The sequence below is a fragment of the Phoenix dactylifera genome, unplaced genomic scaffold (assembly GCF_009389715.1).
Source record: "Phoenix dactylifera cultivar Barhee BC4 unplaced genomic scaffold, palm_55x_up_171113_PBpolish2nd_filt_p 001233F, whole genome shotgun sequence".
Classification (NCBI taxonomy): Eukaryota; Viridiplantae; Streptophyta; class Magnoliopsida; order Arecales; family Arecaceae; genus Phoenix; species Phoenix dactylifera.
This window is the reverse complement of record NW_024068568.1, coordinates 18,125-38,186: the sequence shown is the minus strand read 5'-3', so window position 1 is coordinate 38,186 and position 20,062 is coordinate 18,125. Positions and strand designations below refer to the sequence as shown.

The 20,062-nt window shown below is 41.8% G+C and overlaps 2 protein-coding genes across 2 annotated transcripts; both read right to left on the bottom strand.

The window, feature by feature from the left end:
• Positions 1-1,179: 1,179 nt before the first annotated feature.
• On the bottom strand, positions 1,180-8,827 carry LOC103696384 (probable L-gulonolactone oxidase 6). The gene is made up of 3 exons (XM_008777996.4): positions 8,064-8,827; positions 6,032-6,287; positions 1,180-5,930 (listed from the first exon to the last, which is right to left on the bottom strand). The coding sequence occupies exons 1-3, from the start codon at positions 8,736-8,738 to the stop codon at positions 5,122-5,124; spliced, it is 1,740 nt and encodes a 579-aa protein (XP_008776218.4). The 5' UTR covers positions 8,739-8,827; the 3' UTR covers positions 1,180-5,121.
• Positions 8,828-15,430: 6,603 nt separating this feature from the next.
• LOC120108234 (protein IRX15-LIKE-like) lies at positions 15,431-16,341 on the bottom strand. Its single transcript, XM_039121808.1, has one exon. The coding sequence runs from the start codon at positions 16,310-16,312 to the stop codon at positions 15,431-15,433; it is 882 nt and encodes a 293-aa protein (XP_038977736.1). The 5' UTR covers positions 16,313-16,341.
• Between the last annotated feature and the right edge of the window lie 3,721 nt (positions 16,342-20,062).

Genomic DNA, 20,062 nt, shown 5'->3' with positions numbered 1-20,062 from the left:
GTGGCAGTGCTGATAGGTTCTAAAGAATACATTATATGAAGACAATGTCTTAAACTTTAGAGTTCCATATGATTTTCATGTGGTAATGAATCTGAATGCAGTTGCAAAAGATATGATGCAGCCGTCCTTTCTTATGAAATCAAGGTTGTGATACTCAAGTCTTGCAGTGGATGCAACCAGCCTAAGTACTAGTGATTCTTTAAGTGTTTGTTGTAGATAAAGCATAACAATGCAGAATCCCCTTTTTCTGCAAAAGGTCAGAGCCTTCAGATTTTTGTATGGATATGCTAGAGCATATATCTTTGCAAAATCTTGAAAGAGGATGGTGTATTGTGATTAGAAGTGCATCCTTTCTAATGCAGAGATGATACTCTATCACACTTGCTGCTGCATTTTTTTCCTGGACCTTATCATATAAATTCCTTGATATGGTTGATCTCCTAATGCCACCATTTCAACATCCGAAGGGTTGATTGCTAGCTTATTACCTCCTTGAAGGGAAGAAAGGAAGCTTTAGGGCATCATGGCTCACCTTATCTGATGGGAGATTAAGAGAGAAATAGAAGTATCAGGGAACAAGGCTACAGATTCTGTAATGCAGCACTTATTGAAGATCAGGTGCTAAGGCGTAAGGGAGGAAGCAACAGCCACAAGAACCAGTCCCGGAAGCCCTTAGTTGCTGTTCTAGCTAGCAGAGGGCTGAGATCTCAAATTAGAGCAGATATTTTAGGGCCTTACCCTGCTGCAAGGAACATCAATGACGTAAGGCGCAGCTGGACTTTCTTCCAACAGCCAGATTTATCACTAATTGATTGTCCTTTTATTTTATCTTATTTTAGTTTTAAGCATGTAGTTTTCTGATCAGATTTGAGGTTAAGTAGGAACCATTACTGTTCATACAGTACTGTAGCGTGGACAATAATTGCTACTGTTTGGTTGAGTTGGGAGTCCTAGTTAGTGTTCGGTTGGTTAGTCAAAGAATTTTGACCGATTTTGTTTGCTATTGTGATTGAATCCTAGTTAGACTCAAATAAGCAAAGGATAGGGTCTCATGTGTCAAGCAGGATATATGCAGAAATTTGTTGAAGTAAAGAAGAGATTCTTGGTGTCAGGTTTGGCTTCCCCTTACCTCCTTTTCTTTCTCTCGAGTTATTTATTCTTCCTATTTCTATCTTGTTCTTTTTTTTTCTTCATGTCCAAATCTGTTTTCCATGTTTCTTATCTTATTATTCTATGCTGTCAATTGATCCTATTGCTGCAATTATTTGATAGACAGTTCTGGATATAGATTTTAACCATTTAAGTTGCTTCACTCTTGTCCACAAGATCTGTGCACAGACAACAGAGGATGCTAAGAATTTCAACTTTTCGTTGGTCATCTTTTTTCTTTTTTAATTAAGTCTATCATAGTATCATTCTTCTTTAGTGCATCTGCAATTAACCCTTATATCTAATCTTTTAAGTCTGTGGTCCAATATTTAATTAAAAAAAGAGAGTCTGTGGTCCAATAAAATCTGCAATCCTATACCGAATTGTGCAGATATTTCACTGTTCTCTGAAAATTATACTTTAGAGTTTAGATTGACATTGAACCATTTTGGATTGCCATAGAACTTTCACTTTTGGGTTTCTAGGATCTATTAGAATCCTTAACCAATGCATGTTTAAAGCAGCTTTTATCAGCCAGAAAATCATCAATGTACATTTTTCTGTCCTGTTATCTGCAGCTAGACAGCAAACAGAAACCTGAGCCTAAAGCCTAGGATTTATAGACTTTTAGGTCCTTCGCACATTGCAAGCCATCGCTACTTGGTCCTGTATCATGCTGATTGAGTCTGAATGGAATTCTATTTGATAGTATTGGTTGGAGTAGGTTTCACTTCTGTCTTCTAATGAGCTTAAGATTTGTTCTAGTGTTATTTTCTTCCCCCTCTTCTTCCAATTCCTTTTCTGCTGTGCTCATCTATCATCTTGGTAATGAGAGTTGGGCTGATCTTCTGAACCCCCTTTTCTCTTTTCCTAATGGTTTGCTCTGCTTTATGGATCATGAGAGAAAAGGGATTAGCATGCATCACTTTTAGGAAGACGAGCCTGAAATTCTCTGAGATCAAAATACCTTTGTGGCAATCTTATGATGACAATGGATGCCAGATATTTCAACACACGCTAGATATTTATTTCATTCATTCATGTTTAACCAAGGATTTTGCAGAGTTGTGCAATTGGAGATTAGAAATGGAGAAAGTGAGCAAAATAGGTAAAGGATTGAAGCATTGTCCTGGCTATGGTGTGAGATTTGTATTCCCTTTTCCATATGTTGAAAGGTATAAAGAATTATCCAATGGTATATTTCATTTCATTGCAGGATAGCAGGGTCTAGGAGAAAACTTTGCAGCTAAATTAGTTATCCTTCACTCGGGATATATAATAAGTTTTCCAGCATGGTCCATAGCAGCAAGATACTTTCTATTGACACATTTTGAAGGCTAACTTACATGCCTGGTTATGGTTCTTATATGATGATAGGTCTTATAGACATTGTTCTGTATTGGTTATAAGAATACTATTAAATAAGTTCTGGTAATAAAGTGAAGTGAATGAAATGGTTAGTTTACCTGATGCTTTTAGCCTTACTTATTTGATCATATATCATACCATGTGGAGAAATGGTTGGACTTGTAGGAAGGTTAAAGCTTGTGGCAAATGTGGTATCAGTAGCATGGGTGCTTGGATGGGTCTTGTGGTGGTTTCCCATTTTGTCAAAGTTTTGAGTGATAGTGGTGAGATTACATTTATGCATCTTGTCCAAGTGAAAGTTAAGTGGCCCTATTTTTTAGGAGAATGTTTGATCACTAAGTCTTGTTTTTAGAAATCGGCCAAAAATGTGGTATTAGTATATAAGATTTTTAATGCTCGTGATAGTTTCCTATTTATTTAAAGTTGGATGTGGTGCTGGCTAGATCACATTGGGATATTTGGTCTGGGTGAAAATTAAGTGGCAGCCAGGTTTTAGTAGAATGTTTGTCCAGTAAGCCTTGGTTTTGGTAATCAACTGAACTTCATGCCAAGGTAGATGCTATGGTTGATGATTGTTGGACAGGAGGATTTTTTAAAATCAAATACCAGATATTTTTTGGACTTAGGTTTGGTTTCAGATGGTTTCCTTTTTTATGGTCCTGCATCTGTTGTGCAGGATTTTCTATTTTTCTTGATCATCAAACGATCCTCCACATTTCCTTTTTCCCTGTCTCGCTGGTTTGCTCAGAAAAGCAAACCTTCATTTAGTTGACAAAAGAGTGAACACTCAATTAAAATGGGAGTTGCAGGTGTTGATGCATCTGCAGCTTAGAGGGGGTAAGATTACAAAAAGGCAGCAAGATGAAGAATGTTAGAGATGAGAACATGGTGGAGCCAGTACGGTCAGATTTTTATGCATGATGATTATGTTGGAAGGTAATGAAGGTTGGTAAAAGGAAAGATCAGTATCAAAGCTAATTTGCATTGTGATGCATGAAGGAGGCTTTGCAATTGTAATATCTTGGCAAACTACAGTTGCACAAAGAAGTGGGAGTGAAAATGGGAGCAGCTTCAAGTTTGTGAAAGGGAATGGTTAACCAAAAATTATAAGGGAGTGAGGGTGCCATCAAAAGTGATTGCTTGTGCATAAAGCTAAAGCAGATCTGCTGGTGTATTTTACCAGGTAGATAACTGAGCAAAAAACCTCCTGAAGTGACAAGAAAATGATATCTAAGAGGGAATTTTTCTCATTGGTTTATTTAAAATTTAGAGCTAATATTTACTTTTCCTTTTGCTTTGGGTGATGCTGGAAAGGAGGTTTCTTTATAAATTATGGCAATGATAGATACTTGCGGCACTGGGGCCTGCTGCATTCATTTCTGGTGCTGATTCATTTTGCGCGTTTTACTGCAGCAACTGCTTCAGTAAATATATGTTAGAATTAATGCGTTTGACTTGCGAAATGCTTTTTTGTTTCAATTCATCTTACGGTGAAGATAATATTTTTGATTAAAGCAAGCCCCATCACTCTGAACTTCTAAAACTAGTAAGTTCTAGATGCATGTTGTAAGGGGCTGCATTCGTGGTTGGCGCTGGTACAGTTTGTCTGTGTTACTGCATCAACTGCTTCAGTACATTTATGTTAGAATCAATGCATTTGACTTGCGAGATGCTTCTTATTTCAATTCATCTTGCTGCGAAGTTAATATTCTCGGGTTCAGCATTGCTTGATGGAAAGCCAAAGGGAAAGAGATTTAGCAGCAAGACAAACAAAAGTTGGCAACTTACATTTTATTTCCATGGAGTGTTTTGTGTTGTATGGACCATCATGTGTTGTGCTTGAAAGCAACTCATTATTTGATGTCTATGAACGAGTTGTGCTCGTATATTGTTGGACTTGGTAAACCTAGAGCTATCTATAGAGATAGTTGAGATCATGCAACTGATTCAAGTTGATATAGGTTGTGTTGCTTGTCTTGCGGCAATGTTGTTTCGATTGTCAAACCATTTTGTGGCTGGCCATGTTATGATTCAATTGCTTTGCTTGTAAATCCTTGAATCAGCAATGAACAACATTTTGTCAAAGTAAAAGCAATAAGCAGTTTTCTTTCTCTTGCTCTTTCATTCCAAATATTTTATTGGAAGCTTTGTAGCCAGCATCCAAGCCCAATGACTCTCAAGCTGATCATCACCATTGATCACATACAAGCAATTTACGAAACAGTTAATTCTGAGGCCTCCTATATATAAACACTATGGGACATGGTAGTTCCTACAAATCCTCAAAATCCCCTCAGTTCTCTCCCAGAATATCAATTTCCTTTTCCTTTAATAGCAGATTGAGAGATACGCCCTTAAATTTTCTCTCACAACGCTTATTAGATAAAGAAAGCAATAATTTGCCTTTTGTGGGAAACATTGGATCTTCACGTACATCAGTAACCCTGTATTGAAAAGTACAGACGTCTTGCTCGTTTATAATATACATTAACAATTAGAAAATCCAAACATGATAACAATCACCGTAATAACACTGAACAAGACTATGCTTCTTGTTCTTAAGACTACTGATGGTTTTATGAGTATAAAACGAGCTGATATTAGTTAATTCTTGGTGCATACCCGGGCATCCTTGTACACCTTACCAGGGCGGCAAAAATATCCCTTCTCAGGTGCACAATGGATGTCCTCCGAGCATATGCATAGACCTTCCAAGGCACAACCCTTCTTGATGATGCTTGTTGTCCCATTGACACCAAGAACCTGATCGGTCCACTGGCTGGAGAACAATCCGTCAGGATCATAGAGACGTTTAATCCTGAGAAATTCTCGCCCCTTCGCATACTTGTCGATCACTCCATCGAATGCAATGTTCCGATTCTTCCCCCAGTGCGGCAAGCCTCCATACTTAAAGAGTCCCATCTGCTCGATCTCCTCAAGCAAGTCTTCATGAAGCCTTGGAGCCATGGGGTCATGACTCCTATAATAGGTGACATCGAAATCTAATGAGTCCTCTTGCTTGCCCAGGTACGCTGATGAAGCCTTCACGAAGCGCATGAGGATGCCATTGTAGAGCTCGACGCCACACAGAGCTTTCGGGTTGAGGTCCCTGAGCTTCTGTACATCGAGGATGAAGTCCTTAGCCTTGGACAATCCAATGCTGAAAGTTGTTTGGTGAAAGAACTCCCCCTTAACTCTTGGGTCCCATGGACATGCAGTGAGGAGGTCGTCCTCCGGTCCATCGAGGCAGCTCCCTGAGGACTGCAACCGGTTCTGGAAGCCAACCACGGGATAACCTCTGAACCAAACGCCATCATTTGTAAACCCATAGTTATCGATGGCAATCGTCGTCGTTGTAAGCTTCGAATCGGTGCACTTGCCGTCAGCATTGCCTGTGGCTTCCAGGGTCTCCTCTTCATGTGAGAGATGCAAGGGGAATTAAGTCAGTGTGTCTTGGAACTACAAGGATCTCAATCAACGTGGGTAAAGGTGTGGAGCATGGCGATGGATCTACCTGCTAATCTGTTGATGCCCAGTAGTAGCGTCGCCGTGGACCGGAATCCGACGAAGTCGTTGAGGCCATTGCCGGGGAGTTTGGAGGGGACACGGTCGTCAATCCGGTAGATGACTTTGCCGTGGCCTGGGTACCATGACATGTCGGCGAACTCGTGCTGGTCGCCCAAGGTGACTGCCATCGATGCTAGGTCCGAGTCGTCGCCCTTTAGAAAGGTGATGGATCGCTTGAACAGCGGTTGTAACGCCAAGGTAACCTGAAGCCAAGAGAAGAAGCTCACAATCTTTTTACGACCACATTGTGGTTGTGCTGGCGAGGTTGCATTTGGTGCACACAAATTAAAGAGACAAGCTTGGAAAATTTGATGATCCTATATATGTAGCATGGCTATGGAGAACCAAAAAATGGGCATCATATCTTGACCTGGATACAAATGCTCAATTCGAAAATTTGATGATCCTATATATGTAGGAGGCTTTTTATTTATTTTTACTTTTTTTTTTGTTGTTGTTAAGAGTCCATTCAACTGAACTGGTCACAAGTTCTGAAAAAAATTAAAGCAATGCTCAATAAATTCTCAACAACTAGCATTATTTCACTACTTCAACGATAGCAGTTATAAGCTATTGAAGCACAATGATAACCATCTGCAAGGATTGGTGACATAGGCCTTCATGGGGCGAGGTGTCTCAATGAATAGTTGCATATGCCTAGGAATAAATTCGCCTCTACTTTTCTTATACATTGAGGTCCAGTTGGGGAGCAGACAACCAAACAATGAATAGTTGCATATGCCTAAGAATAAATTCGTCTCCACTTTTCTCATACATTTAGGTCCAGTTGGGGAGCAGATGACAAAATAAAACTCCGGTCAAGCAATGCTGTCTAACTTGGTACCAGTATTAATGCCGTCCTTTTTTTCAATTAGGCAACTATCGTTTCATTACTTCGAGGGGCGCAATGGACGGGCAGCCCCCACGGTTTTCCCAGAATAGGCCTTCCTAAGGCCACGCGCCTCATATCATTAGTGTTTGACATAATGCATGAAATAAGAAGTACATCAATGATACAAGCATGAATTAAAAACATATGGTTATGATATTATCTAATCTTTAGAACAATTATTGCTTTTTCATTAGTATTAGTACACCAACTTTTCTTCATCTATTATCTTTAATATTTGCACAATTGTTCCTCTTCTTTTCTGAAATTGCAAACAATATCCTATCATTTATAGTAAACATAATCCTCATAAAATATCCGTACATTCTATTTTATTCCCAATTACACTGGTATTTTTTTATGCAATTATTATAGCAGCTTAAAATCCAGCTCAACATAGTTTATTTACAGCTTTTTTTTTTTTTTTTTGGTATAAGCAAATTACTTAACAATTTATAGTGCTAGACAAGTCATCAAGAATGTCAAAGTTACTATACATCGTGATAACATAGCATACATGATGCCAAAAGATGTCAAAATTAGTGCATGTAGAACTATAAAAGGATGAATTTTTGGAATTTGAAGAAATACGAAGATTATGCTGCAAGGTGGAGACCTTCCAAAATAATTTTTGAAAAAAGCTAGCAACAAATGAATAATCCCACAAAAAGTTCATTATTTTTAACATGATTTGATTTATAAAAGTCCAAAGACCAATACAAGTGATTCAATACCTAATCGGACCGGATCTGAATGGAAGTGAATCATGTTTAAAGCAATCTTTCCTCCGCTAGATGTCTCAGTATTCCTTCATTTTAATAAATTGAATTGATCTCGGCTCAATTCCTTCTCTTATTTTTCTTTTTCTTTTTGTAAGCAATACATAGCTAATTTTTACCAGAAAAGAAGAAGCAATACATATCTAATTATGGGACCTTTTAAGGATATAAATAAGCTATTGGAAGAGAGATTTGCTTCTACACTGTTCCTTCTTTTAAAATTACCTGGCTGCACTACAGCTGGCTTACGAAGCCAATCACCAAATCCTAAGAAAAAGAGGCAAAGAGACAAGGAATTTATGGACCATTACCTGCGAGATAACTCCAAGTACCCCCAATGAAACCTTGGCCGCATCCAAGTCAGGGTCCCCGACGTCCAGCTCTCGAATCTTAGCGTAGCCTTCGCTGGCCGAAGCCGGCGTGACCAATCTCAGCCCTACGACGTACTCGTGGACTGCGCTCCCCTTCCCCCGCAAAGAACTCCCGTGGGCGCCCGTCGACAGCATGCCGCCGACCGTCACCCCCCACCAGTAGGGCGCGTAAGGCAGCGCAAGGCCGGCCTTCGCCGCCACCTTGATCAACTCCTCGAGCGTCACTCCACTCTCTACCGTAATCCTCATCCTCGACACCTCGGTGCTCACAATGCCATTAAGGTATCTGGTGCTGACTATAAGCCCGTCATCCCCTCCGGGACAGGCCAGCTTGGGGATGCTACTGGAGTAGCGTGTTGCCACCTTCATCTTCCTCTTGCCGGCAGTGGCTTTCGCCACCGCCTCAACGAGCTCTTGCTCGGAGGTTGGATAGACCGCAGCTGCTGCTCCACAGATCGATCGGTCGGGGAAGGTCCCATAGATGTTGGTGATGGTGCATTTGCCGGTGCCTGGCGAGCACTTTATCGGGTCTGGCGGAGGGCTAGAGCTTGCAAGAATGAGCAGTAGCAGCCACTCCAATAGAAGGAAAGTGCCTGCCGGCCTTGCTTCTGGCATTGATGCGGTGGGCTATGCTGGGGCATGAAGTGGGGGTGGCACTATAATATAGCCAAGTGCAACACCTCATTGCATTGTGTAGTGGAGAGCTGCCTCACCAACCCAATAATGCCGTATTGGCAATATGTGGAGGCCTGGTATTGTGTGCTCGTAAGTGGAAGAAAGTCAGGAAAGTCAGAAAAGTCAGAAACAGGATGCATGGACTCGCCTTGTTCTTTTAAATTCCTCATAAAAATAAGAGGAGCCCGGTTCACGTGTCCGTTTGAGCAAGCATTGCATTTGGACAAAAGTCCAAGACACGGCGAGGGACAATTCTCTGGGAGTCTGGTCCTTCCCTTGCCTTTCATTTAAGCAAAATGAAGCCAATGTCGATGGTTTAGAAAAGAATCTGGCGCAGCACCATGCATTTGGCTTTATGAGCGAGGAATCATACAAAAGCTGAACTGATCTGGCTAACATCACTCTGCAAATTAATAATGCCTATCGGCTTTGATAGCTTGTTGCTGGTTTTGGTTGGCGATCGAGTTCATGCTTGCACAATTTTATTTTAATTAATTTTAGTATTTATTAGAAATATTTATTGGTATTGTTAGGTATAAGTGTGCTTTTATTGTAACCTATATGTCATAAACTCACGATATAGAAATAAACTCTCCACATATGAGAATAAAGTTGTATATACAGAGCTATCTTGCCGACTTAGGTTGGTGATTGAGGTCATGCATGCATGATTTTAATATTTAACTGATTTTAGTATTTATTAGAAAGTTTTGGTGGTATTATTAAGCATGACTTTGATTCAAGATATGAAAACGGCCTCTCCGTATGTGGGGGCGCGCATTACCTATATTTGGGCCCGGCAAATGATGAAATTAATTTTACTTGAGGGCCCATGACGGTGTAATCATTTATCTTGTATAAGAATCGAAGTTCACCACGCATCACATTCCGTCAAACGAAAATGAAACGTTTGATGTATAGTTCATGTGCATGTGCCGGTACGTAATAAAATTGATTACATTTATTGCTGTATTAAAAGGTTTAACCTATATAAATAATTCGATGTCAGCTGTTGCTGTCAGGGCTTATACGTTTGCCGCAATCAGTGAAAGCTAACTTTAAGATGAACGGTTGGTGGTTGGAAAAAGTTTTGCTACAATCAGGCTAAAACGCCGATGATTTGTTCTTTAAGGGGATGATTGCTTTCCAAGACCATAACAGATAAGCTGTATCATCCTCGCATAGAATCTAAATTTATTCAAATCTAATCACAAACACTATGATCTATCTAGTATAAGCCTCTATGAACCCGTGCTATAGTATCTTATAGTCCACGTAGGCTATTGGTTGGATCCGCTCTGATACCTATTGCCGCAATCCAGGATCTCACCCAAAGTGACTAGCTCAAAGATATTATCTGGGTTCCTTGACTCTGTACAAATACTTGAGATATATCCAATGCATGGTCGATATAGGACTAAACACATGCCCGCACGGATCCTCACATACTTCTTCCGTTTAAGCTCTAACTTCTCCGCTAAGCTAAGAGTCCAAATCCACTCAAATCTAATCACAAGCACTATGATCGGCACATGGTCAGCCCTATGAACCCCTGTTATAGTGTTCTCTAATCCACATAGGTCATGGACCAAATTCACTCTGATACCATTAGTCACAATCCAGAATCTTATCCAAATAGGACTAATTGGAAAGTGTTATTTAGATTTCTTAACCTCGTGCAAATATGCAAATCTATCCAGTGCATAGTTGATATGGAACAAAACACACACATGTACAACCCTCTTAGCTACGGATGACAACATATACTAAGATGTGACAACATGGTGCTTGCCACGACGTGCAGAACTAATCGAGTAACAATACTCTTTAGTAGGAAAGATGAAGACAAACCTAGAATCAGTTAATCTAAATGCTTTAAGATGGATGTTTCGGTCATGTTTCATCATTTGAACCATATTAAGACCACAATTTAATATAATGATCAATATTCAGAAGTATCAGCTAGTATAATACAAATGGAACGGAAAGTGCTATCGGTCATCATTTTTATTTCTTTTTTTCTATAAAACCTATAGAGAGAGACTATAGATTAAGAAATTTAAAATATTTTTTCACAACATAATAATATTTTGTCGCTTATTGTCACGCCACGACTCAATCGCCTGAGATGAGCATGTGACAAACGATCGCACATCCTACGGTTAACCCCATAGGATATGCAAGGCCTACCTCTTTATTCATATGCATGTCATTCCAAATTCAAGTAGTGGCAGAAGCAAATAATCTAATATATTTATTAAAAAAATAATCCACAATTATTAATAATAAAGTCCAATATAAATCAAATTTATTCAAAAAAAAGCTAATCAGATGTCTTCTAAATCCTAAACTTCTTACTGCTCGGCCCCAAGCCCCGTCTACTCTGCCGCATTTGTGAAAAATAGAAAAGGGATAACAAACTTAGAGCCCAAAAAGTTTCCAAAATCTCTAGTAGGATCAAGCATAAAATAAATTTTCCAATATAAACAATTCAACAATGCTAAGATGCCTCTACCAACATATTGTTTCAGAATATGCTATGCATAACTGTTAATCATAAACTCTCTTCCAGTCTTTTATGATTACGACCACAATCAACCCTATGATAAGGCTCGAAAAAGACTAGCCCTTGAATATAGAACACGCGATCCATGAGCATGTACTAGTGATCCACCTCAACTATCACTAGGCCCAAAAGAGAACTAGCTCTAAATCACACGGCCACATGTAACCTCATGATAGAGCAAAAAGACTAGTCCTTAAAACAAAACATGTGATCCATTAGTGTGTACCAGTGATCAACCCCGACTAGCTAGCCCGAAAGGGCTTTCAGGCCAGCTCTACCAATGATCAACCTCGACTAGCTAATCTTGAAAGAAATTAGTTTATGACGTGTGGCCAAACTAAAGAGTTTTTTAAAATATCCATAATAAACTGATTTCTCATAAACATACTTGTTTTCAACAACATAAGCAATATCAACTAGAATTTTCACATCTTATTTCTAAGAATAGAAAAATTATTTCATTTCAAAAATTAATGCAAAATTCAAACACGAGTAATTATCTATTTCCAAACATTATGCATTATCAAAATAGGGATATCGTCTCACTTCAAATTTTGCAATTATGCAAATAATTGATTATTTTCATAGTCATGCCAAAACAAGGATTTATGCTTGATCCATAATTTTTGAATTACCCTTTTTATGTAAACATGCATAATATTCATAATCATGCATATTTTTTGAAGTTTTCAATTTTTAAATATTTAAATATTTTTATTCAAAAGCTAATAAATATAAATTTTAAATAAATACATGGAATGCATTAAAAAATAACCAGGGGTAGAGAAAACTTATTGTCTTAATTCAATCAGATCTAAAAATTCTTCCAACAAGGCTAATCACAGCTTCCGACACATGGCCTGATCCCTAGGCCCAATGCTGCTCTGGGATTGAAAGCTCTAAGCAACATGAAATTAATACCGTTAGCCTTCAATCGAGAGAGAGATAAGAAGCTTAAAACAAAGAGAGAGAAGCTCGGTCTGGGCTTGGTTTGTGTTGGCCGGGTCGACCATCAGGGGAAGGTCTAAATCTAGGTGGATTGTGGACTTGATCAAAAGATAGGTGCCTTCATCATTTTTTTCTTTCTTCTTTTTTCTTCTTTTATTTTTTTTTGGAAAATAATAAAAAAGAAAAAATGGGAAGAAAAGGGAAGAATTTGAAAGAAGAAGAAGGAAATGAAGAAGGAAGAGAGAGAGAAGGAAGAAAGAAAAGAAGAGGAGAGACTAGGGGTGGATGCCAAAGATCCAACAGCCGAGTACAATAGAGTCGGCGCCGAGGCAGCCACTCAGCATCGGCAGTGTCTAGGGAACAGCAGCAGCAGCCCGAATGACGGCAGTAGTCGGTGGAAATAAGTCATGCATAGTGAAAAGATTGAGAAGGGAAGAGAAGAGGGGCAACACCGCTAGCGGCTGTGGTTGCAGCTTCTTCGACCAATAGGTCAGAGAGAGAGAGATCTCACCAATGAGTGGTGTGGCGAGGGAGCTTTGCCGATGGCAATAAATTCTTGTGAGAAACAAGGCAATAAATCTTAGAATAAGGGAGGCAGGGGATGTTAGAGAGAGAAGGAGAGTTTGTTGGGCAGTGGAGATCAACTGTGGCGGCACAGCGACTGCGGGAGATGAGGAAGAGGAAGGGAGAAGGCTCGGTGATGGACCAAATGTGATGGATGAGGAGGATTTTTAAAAATATTTTTGGATGAGATAAACTCGGCTTAATGGGTTGGCTATTGATTGGCAATGGTCGACGACCATTCGCATCGGCCATGCAGAGTCGTCACTAGCCATAGATCTGTGGTCCTAATCACAACAGTCGGGGGATCGGGCGGAGGATCACATTTTCCTTTGTTTTGATTCCTTATTTCTCTCTCTCTCTCTCTCTCTCTCTCTCTCTCTCTTTATAATTTGAACTGAAGTTGGCTGGGCTTGCAGACTTTATTTTGTGATGGGCCTATTTTGCATCAATTCTCACACTTAAATTCAGAAAGATATCAATATATGAGGACTAGCATATTTGTGCCTGCACGCACACACAACACACCAAAGTTAGACTACTTTCATAACAGTTGGTGTTTTCAACTCTCAATGTAAAATCATGGAAGTAGTTGGGACAAAAATTGGCATTGCTAATCATGATTTATAATATTTAAATTATCTAATAATTAGAAATCATGTCCTTAATTTGAAAATCTGTTACTCATGCATCCATAGCATAATGAAATTTTTGCATATGTACTTTCAAAAGAGTTTATTTGCTGCTTCTTAAAAGACACAAAATGCATCTAGGGATGTGTGTATATGAAATTTGAAACTTACATTAAAAAACCCTTCAAAAGTTTAAAGTTGTATGGATGCTCCTCCCAAATCTAAATGTTACATACCTAACCTTATGATTAGATAACATCCTTCAAATGAAAAGTGTTGCCACCGCATTGTTGAGATTTGTTGCCAAGTCACAATTTTTTTAGCTATTTTGTTTAGTTGGTCAATGTTAAAGCTTGTTAATAACTTGAGTTAGAGTATAAGTCTTAGTTAATGTGGGTTAGAGTTTCACCATTTGAATAAGTAGGATATTCTTTGAGGGCAAGGGCAAAGGGAGGGGCATGATGCGGTATCTGCCGAAGGGCCCGGCCTGGGGACGGATCTTGTCGATGAACTGCAAGAGGTGCTTGAACTCCTCCTTGGTGGGGTAGAATACGGGGGCGGTAGAGGGGGAGGGGGAGGTGTCGTAGCTGTGCCCTAGAACGCCCCTTCTCAACAGTGTGGGATTGTCCTCAAAGATTAGTAGGTATGATTCTTGATCCGAAGCTTGGTGGGGGGTTTGGGGGGAGAGGGCCAGCCAAGTTGGATCGGTGAGGAAGGAGGGGGGGGATGGGGTGGGCTGGGATGATGGCAGTTGGTGAAGGGGTTAGGGTTTGTTCTTTGAGAGAGAGAGAGAGAGGATTGGGATTGGAGGGAGGGGGATTTACTGTTGTTCTCCGACAATGCTTTAGAAAGCATCGTCTTAGTTCCCGTTAGGCCTCCGACAATGTTTATTAAAAACATCGTTTTTTAAGAAACAAATAGCCCGGAGATGATTAGGCTTCCGATGACACTTTGTAAAACGTCGTCTTCGAGAGATATTAGGCCAAAGATGATTAGGCCTCCGACAATGCTTTTAAAAACATTGCGTTAGCACACTAAGGCTTCCGACGTCACTTTTTAGGGCTTCCGACAATGCTTTTAACTGTCATAGGATTCCGACGACATTTTTAAGCGTCGTCTAATTTAAATTTCTTCCGATGCTACTAAAAAGGGTCGGCAAATTTTGGCGTGGTGCCTAAATTACCGACGTTTCTCTCTTGCGTCGGCACATAAGAGTCGAGAAAACCTATTTTTGATGTAGTGTTCATACTTAAAGTATATTTTGATGGTTGGGCTGAAATTTCTGTTGGATTTATTGATTAGGTCAGTATAACCAAAAAAATTATAGGATGACAGGCCGGGCTAAGCCTACGTTCATAAGTACCCAAAAATAGTTTTAGAGTGGACCAGCTCAAATCTCATAGAAAGAAAAAAAAAACCAGCAACTCGATAATTCAAACTGACTCTTAGGTATTATCCTAAGGATAACAAAAGTGTCATAACCTCCTCCTGTGCCGTGACAGCACCAAGGATTTTAGCCCTATTCCAACTAGAGTTCTATCAATTTATTAAGAGTGACGTGAGGTTGAGGCCAGTTAAAGCATGAGTGCCCCTATGGAATCCTGTGACGTTTGCTAGGCTCCCATTCCATAGTCTTATCACTATATTAATGCACTACAAGAAAAAGGAGCTTTGGCGACGTTTTTTGAGGCTTTTACCGACGCTTATAAGCGTCGGTAATTTTCTTCCCGACGCTTTTCAAAGCGTCACCAAAGCGTCGGCTATGTCGGAGTGGAAAAAAAATTGCTGACGCGTTTGAAAAGCGTCGCTAAAGGTTATTTTTAGCGACGCTTTTAAGCGTCGTCATAAATTTTTTTTATGAAAAAAAAATATAAAAATACCCAAGAAAACCTTGCTGTCCCCTATAAAAAAAAAGAAAAAAAAAATTACTGGGCGGCCTCAGTGATGGTGCTGTTGGCACAGAACTCGTCGCGGGTGGCGCCGTTGCCGCCGGGGATGAGGAAGTGGGCCAGCTGGCGGGTGTTGGCGACGAGATTCTCGTTGCAGAGGAACTCCTCGCTGCACACCCGCTCCACCTCGCGCTCGTAGTCGTGGACCAGCACGTCGGTGGGCCCCGGGCCGGCGGAGCGGGCCATCACCGCTGCCGTGAAGATGGCGGACATCCTCCCGGGGGAGGTGGAGGCGTGGCCGCGGGGCCCGTCCACGAGGATGACGTCCCAGGGGATGTCGTAGAGGGCGTTGGGGAGGTCGTTGAGGGCGTGGCGGCAGTCGGAGAAGAGGAGGTTCTGGACGGGGCGGCAGTCCCCCCGGCGGCCGCGGCGAGCGGCGGCGATGAGGTCGGGCATCTCTCGGGCCTTGGTGGTGTAGGCGATGTCGTAGGCCTCGAGGCCCGGGAGGCGGCCTTCGAGGTGCGCGATGTAGTACTCGTTCTCGTTGAGAAAGACGGTGCGACCGCCGTGGTTGAGGGCGCGCCAGAGAGGGGTCTCGTGGCCGAGGCCAAAGACGAGGAATTTGCAGGGAGCGCGGCGGCGGAACACGGCGGCGATGGTGTGGAGGTCGGCATCTCCCATCTTGCCGCTGGAATTTGAGGCGGCGGCGTAGTTGACGAGGGCGTCAAAGACGGGGTCGGGGAGACGGGAGTTGTGTCGGAAGGAAGAAGGGGCACGGGCAAATTGGTTAGAGGAGGAGAGGCCGGGGTCTCGAGGGGTGGTGGTAGTGGTGACGAAGGCGAGGAGGGCAGCGAAGGTGAAGAAGGAGGCGAAGGCGATGAGCCAGAGACGGTGATGAGACCCCAGGAGATACAACATGGGCGCCGCCGTGGATCCACCGCCGGCGCCGGCGCCGCGTCCGCCACCTGCCTGCTTGGCGGACTACAGGAGGATGAGCTTGGCGTTGTTGATTCCCTTCATCTCTTTTGTGCGCTGCTCTAATTTACAATAGGAGGAGGGATCGGGGGCTTGGGTGGCCTGAGAAGGCATGAAGCCGACGCCGGAGAAGAGGGAGGAAGCTCCATCGAACTCCATCGACGCCGGAGAAGAGGGATTGGGGGCCTGGGTGGCCGCTCTCTCTCTCTCTCTCTCTCGCTTCTTGGAAGGAATCTAATCAAGAATCGGGAGGGGGTTAGAGATTTGTAAGGGAGGGGGTTTGAGGGATCGGGAGAGGGGAGGGGATTTGTAGAGAGGAGGGGGGAGGGGGCGAGCGGCGGAGAGAGAATTTGCAGGGAGGAGGGGAGGGGGGGATAATGGCCTCCGACGACGCTTTCTAAAGCGTCGTTGGGAGGAAAAAAATAAAAAAAAAAGGATTTTTGCTTCCGCCGACACTTAAAAGGGTCGGCCCAAGCTACGGGTTGCGACGACGCTTATAAGCGTCGGCGGAAGCCAGACTTCCAAAAAAATTGCCGATGCTTCTACTTAGCGTTGGCAGACAAAAGTCGGAAAAGATAGTTTTTCTTGTAGTGTGGCCTGGAGATCTTCAAATAATTTTCATCCATGAGTTTGTCTCTGTGTTGGGTGTTTATTCGTGATGATTCTAGGTCGACTAATCTTATTCCATAAGGATGCATGTTGTTCTGCATATTATCAGATGGTGTACAGATTTTTCTTACTTGATATCAAACTGAGGTTAGTTTGATGTACAACTACGTGGTATGCAGCTTCAAATATAATTATTTTAGAGCTTCTAATAATTCACTATGCATGCATGCGAATGTGTGGATTCTGTTGTAATTTGATATTCAGATTATGATGGTTTTTTTTTTTTTTGGGTACAAATGATGGCCAATTTCACCAACCTCAATATGGCCATTTTCACGATCACTTGCCTACTTCATAATTTGAATAACACCAATTGTCCAATTTGGAAGTGTATGGTCAAACCATATTCGATATGAAAAATTTTATTTGATATCTTGGAAGGTAATACCAACAGATACTTTTGACAATATGGTTGTGGGAACAAAGTGGATTTTGAAATCTAAGAAGATGATGTGAATTCTCCAAGCTATAGTAGATATTCTTCATATCTAGAATACAGAGAAGTTGAAAAAAAATGTGAAATATTCTGATAGTTATCCATTCAATGTCTATCCAAGCAAGATGTCAATTCCTCAAACAAAATTTGCCTGAAGAGGGGGGTTTTGGTTATATGCTTCCTAGAAGATGTAAATGAAGTATATAACTTGTTCAAAAATGAAGATTTGAGAAGGGGGGGGGGGGGGGGGGGGGATTTATCGAGTTTACTTTTTTTTTAGAATATTACAAGTTTGATCTGTTTAAGAATCAACCAAATCTAGAAGAAAATCAAGAGTAGGAGAAATCTAGTGACGCAGATATATATTTTATGAAGCACTTGATTTTTATGCTGCCCTAGAACAGTCAAAAGATGCTACAATTGAAGTGGTGCCGATCAAAATCTTGAATGAGCAATAAAAATGGAAATTGATCCCCTGGCTTTACATATGAATACATGGAGCTGCTCAAGTAGAGGCATGTGAATATAGCCAAACATTTTTTGCTAATTTCACATATGTGCAGCTTATGGCTGATACTGTGGTGACCAGTGATTGCAATTGACAATATGATATTTAATGGTGTAAGCTAGATGCTTGATGGAATCTTGACATAGTGACCGTGAAGTAAATATTAAGAGGGAATGGTTGAGGACATTGTCAACTCCAACACATACATTGCAGGGGATGGATTGGTAGAGTTATTGTTCATGCTAAAAAATAAGCTGTATTATTTAATTATTAGTTCAATAAGTCTTTACATATTGTTGTTATTAAGGTAATAATGATAATGACTACTATGGCATTTCATGGTATCTATAAATTCAACATTATCAATGTGGACTTTGCAATAAGAGGGAGTGTTAATATTCATTGCTAAGTCCCACTTTTCTAAGAATTTTGTTTAGTTAGTCAATGTTGAGGCATGTTCATAATTTGAGTTACATTAGGAGTCTCGGTTACTCTTGCCATTGAGAATAAGTCCAACCAAGGCGCCAAGCGGGAAAGATTGCTAGATGGCTTAGTGGTCAGCTTTTTTTGGTGATCAAATTTTTGGTAGGATCATCAACTTTATGCTGGCGATGATAGGTAGATCTAGTAATTGTTATGTTCCGATTCTGATAGGTGCACCTAGCATGGCATTTTCATGATTAAATAATATATCATTCTGGTTGTTACCACCAAATCTCTTGCTCCAATTAAGCCCAACCTTAGTAGAAGCGTGTACCAACACTGGATGGATGGTCTATCTGCGCCTAAGTGGTATTACCAACCATTCTGGAGGAGCAGTAGATTCAGCAATTTTAGTCCTCATCTATCAGGTATTTCATTCATTTTAGGTTCCATCAATTTTATAATAACTATCTCCAACATGCATGGACCTGGAATGACTATGCATAGATCACCCCTTTTGTGTAGTCTATTCTTGTGATAACATTCCTACTTTTATTATCACTTCCGGTACTGATAGGGGCAATTATTATGTTATTAACCGATCGAAACTTTAATACAACCTTTTCTGATCCTGCTGGAGGGGGAGACCCCATATTATACCAGCATCTCTTTCGGTTCTTCGGTCATCTAGAGGTGTATATTCACATTCTACCTGGATCTAGTATTATTAGTCATATCGTATCGACCTTTCAAGAAAACCAGTCTTTATGTATTTAGGCATGGCTAATGCCATGATCAGTATAGGTGTTCCTGGATCTCTTGTTCGGGCCCATCATATGTTTACTATGGGCTTAGATGTTGATATGCATGCTGTTACGGGGGAACTTAGCCACCATGCCCCATGTGACCGGCACGCGCGCCCAGGAAGACTACGGCTGCCCCTTGATCCAGCAATCCGACCTCGGGTCGGATATCTTCGGCTCCGCAGCCCGACCCCGAGTCGGCTGCCCCTTGATCCAGCAATCCGACCTCGGGTCGGATATCTTCAGCTCCGCAGCCCGACCCCGAGTCGGCTGCCCCTTGATCCAGCAATCCGACCCCGAGTCGGATATCTTCAGCTCCGCAGCCCGACCCCGAGTCGGCTGCCCCTTGATCCAGCAATCCGACCTCGGGTCGGATATCTTCGGCTCCGCAGCCCGACCCCGAGTCGGCTACCCCTTGATCCAGCAATCCGACCCCGAGTCGGCAATCTCTCGACAACAACAGACTGTTCCTCTGAGGCACGCCGCGGCCCCCTGCTCCACTACTCCCTGCAACGGCCGTATCCGGCGCTGCCCCACGATCTCCTGTAACAGCCGTACAAAGCGGAGCTCCACTATGCCCTGCCATGGCTGTACCCAGCGCTGCCCCACGACGCCCTGTAACGGCCGCGTCAGTGGCAGCCCCATCGTGCCACACGATGACGAATCCCCGGAAAAACCCCCCAGCCTGATATATATGAGGCTGGGGGGGAAGGGGGGGTAAGAGATATCTTCCAGAGTATCATCTCACCTGCTACCTTCTCCTTCTCCTTCTCCTTTAATCTCCTCTGACTTGATCGTCGGAGGGCCCCCACTACCCCGGTGGTGGTGCGAGGCTTGCTTGCAGGTTTCACGGC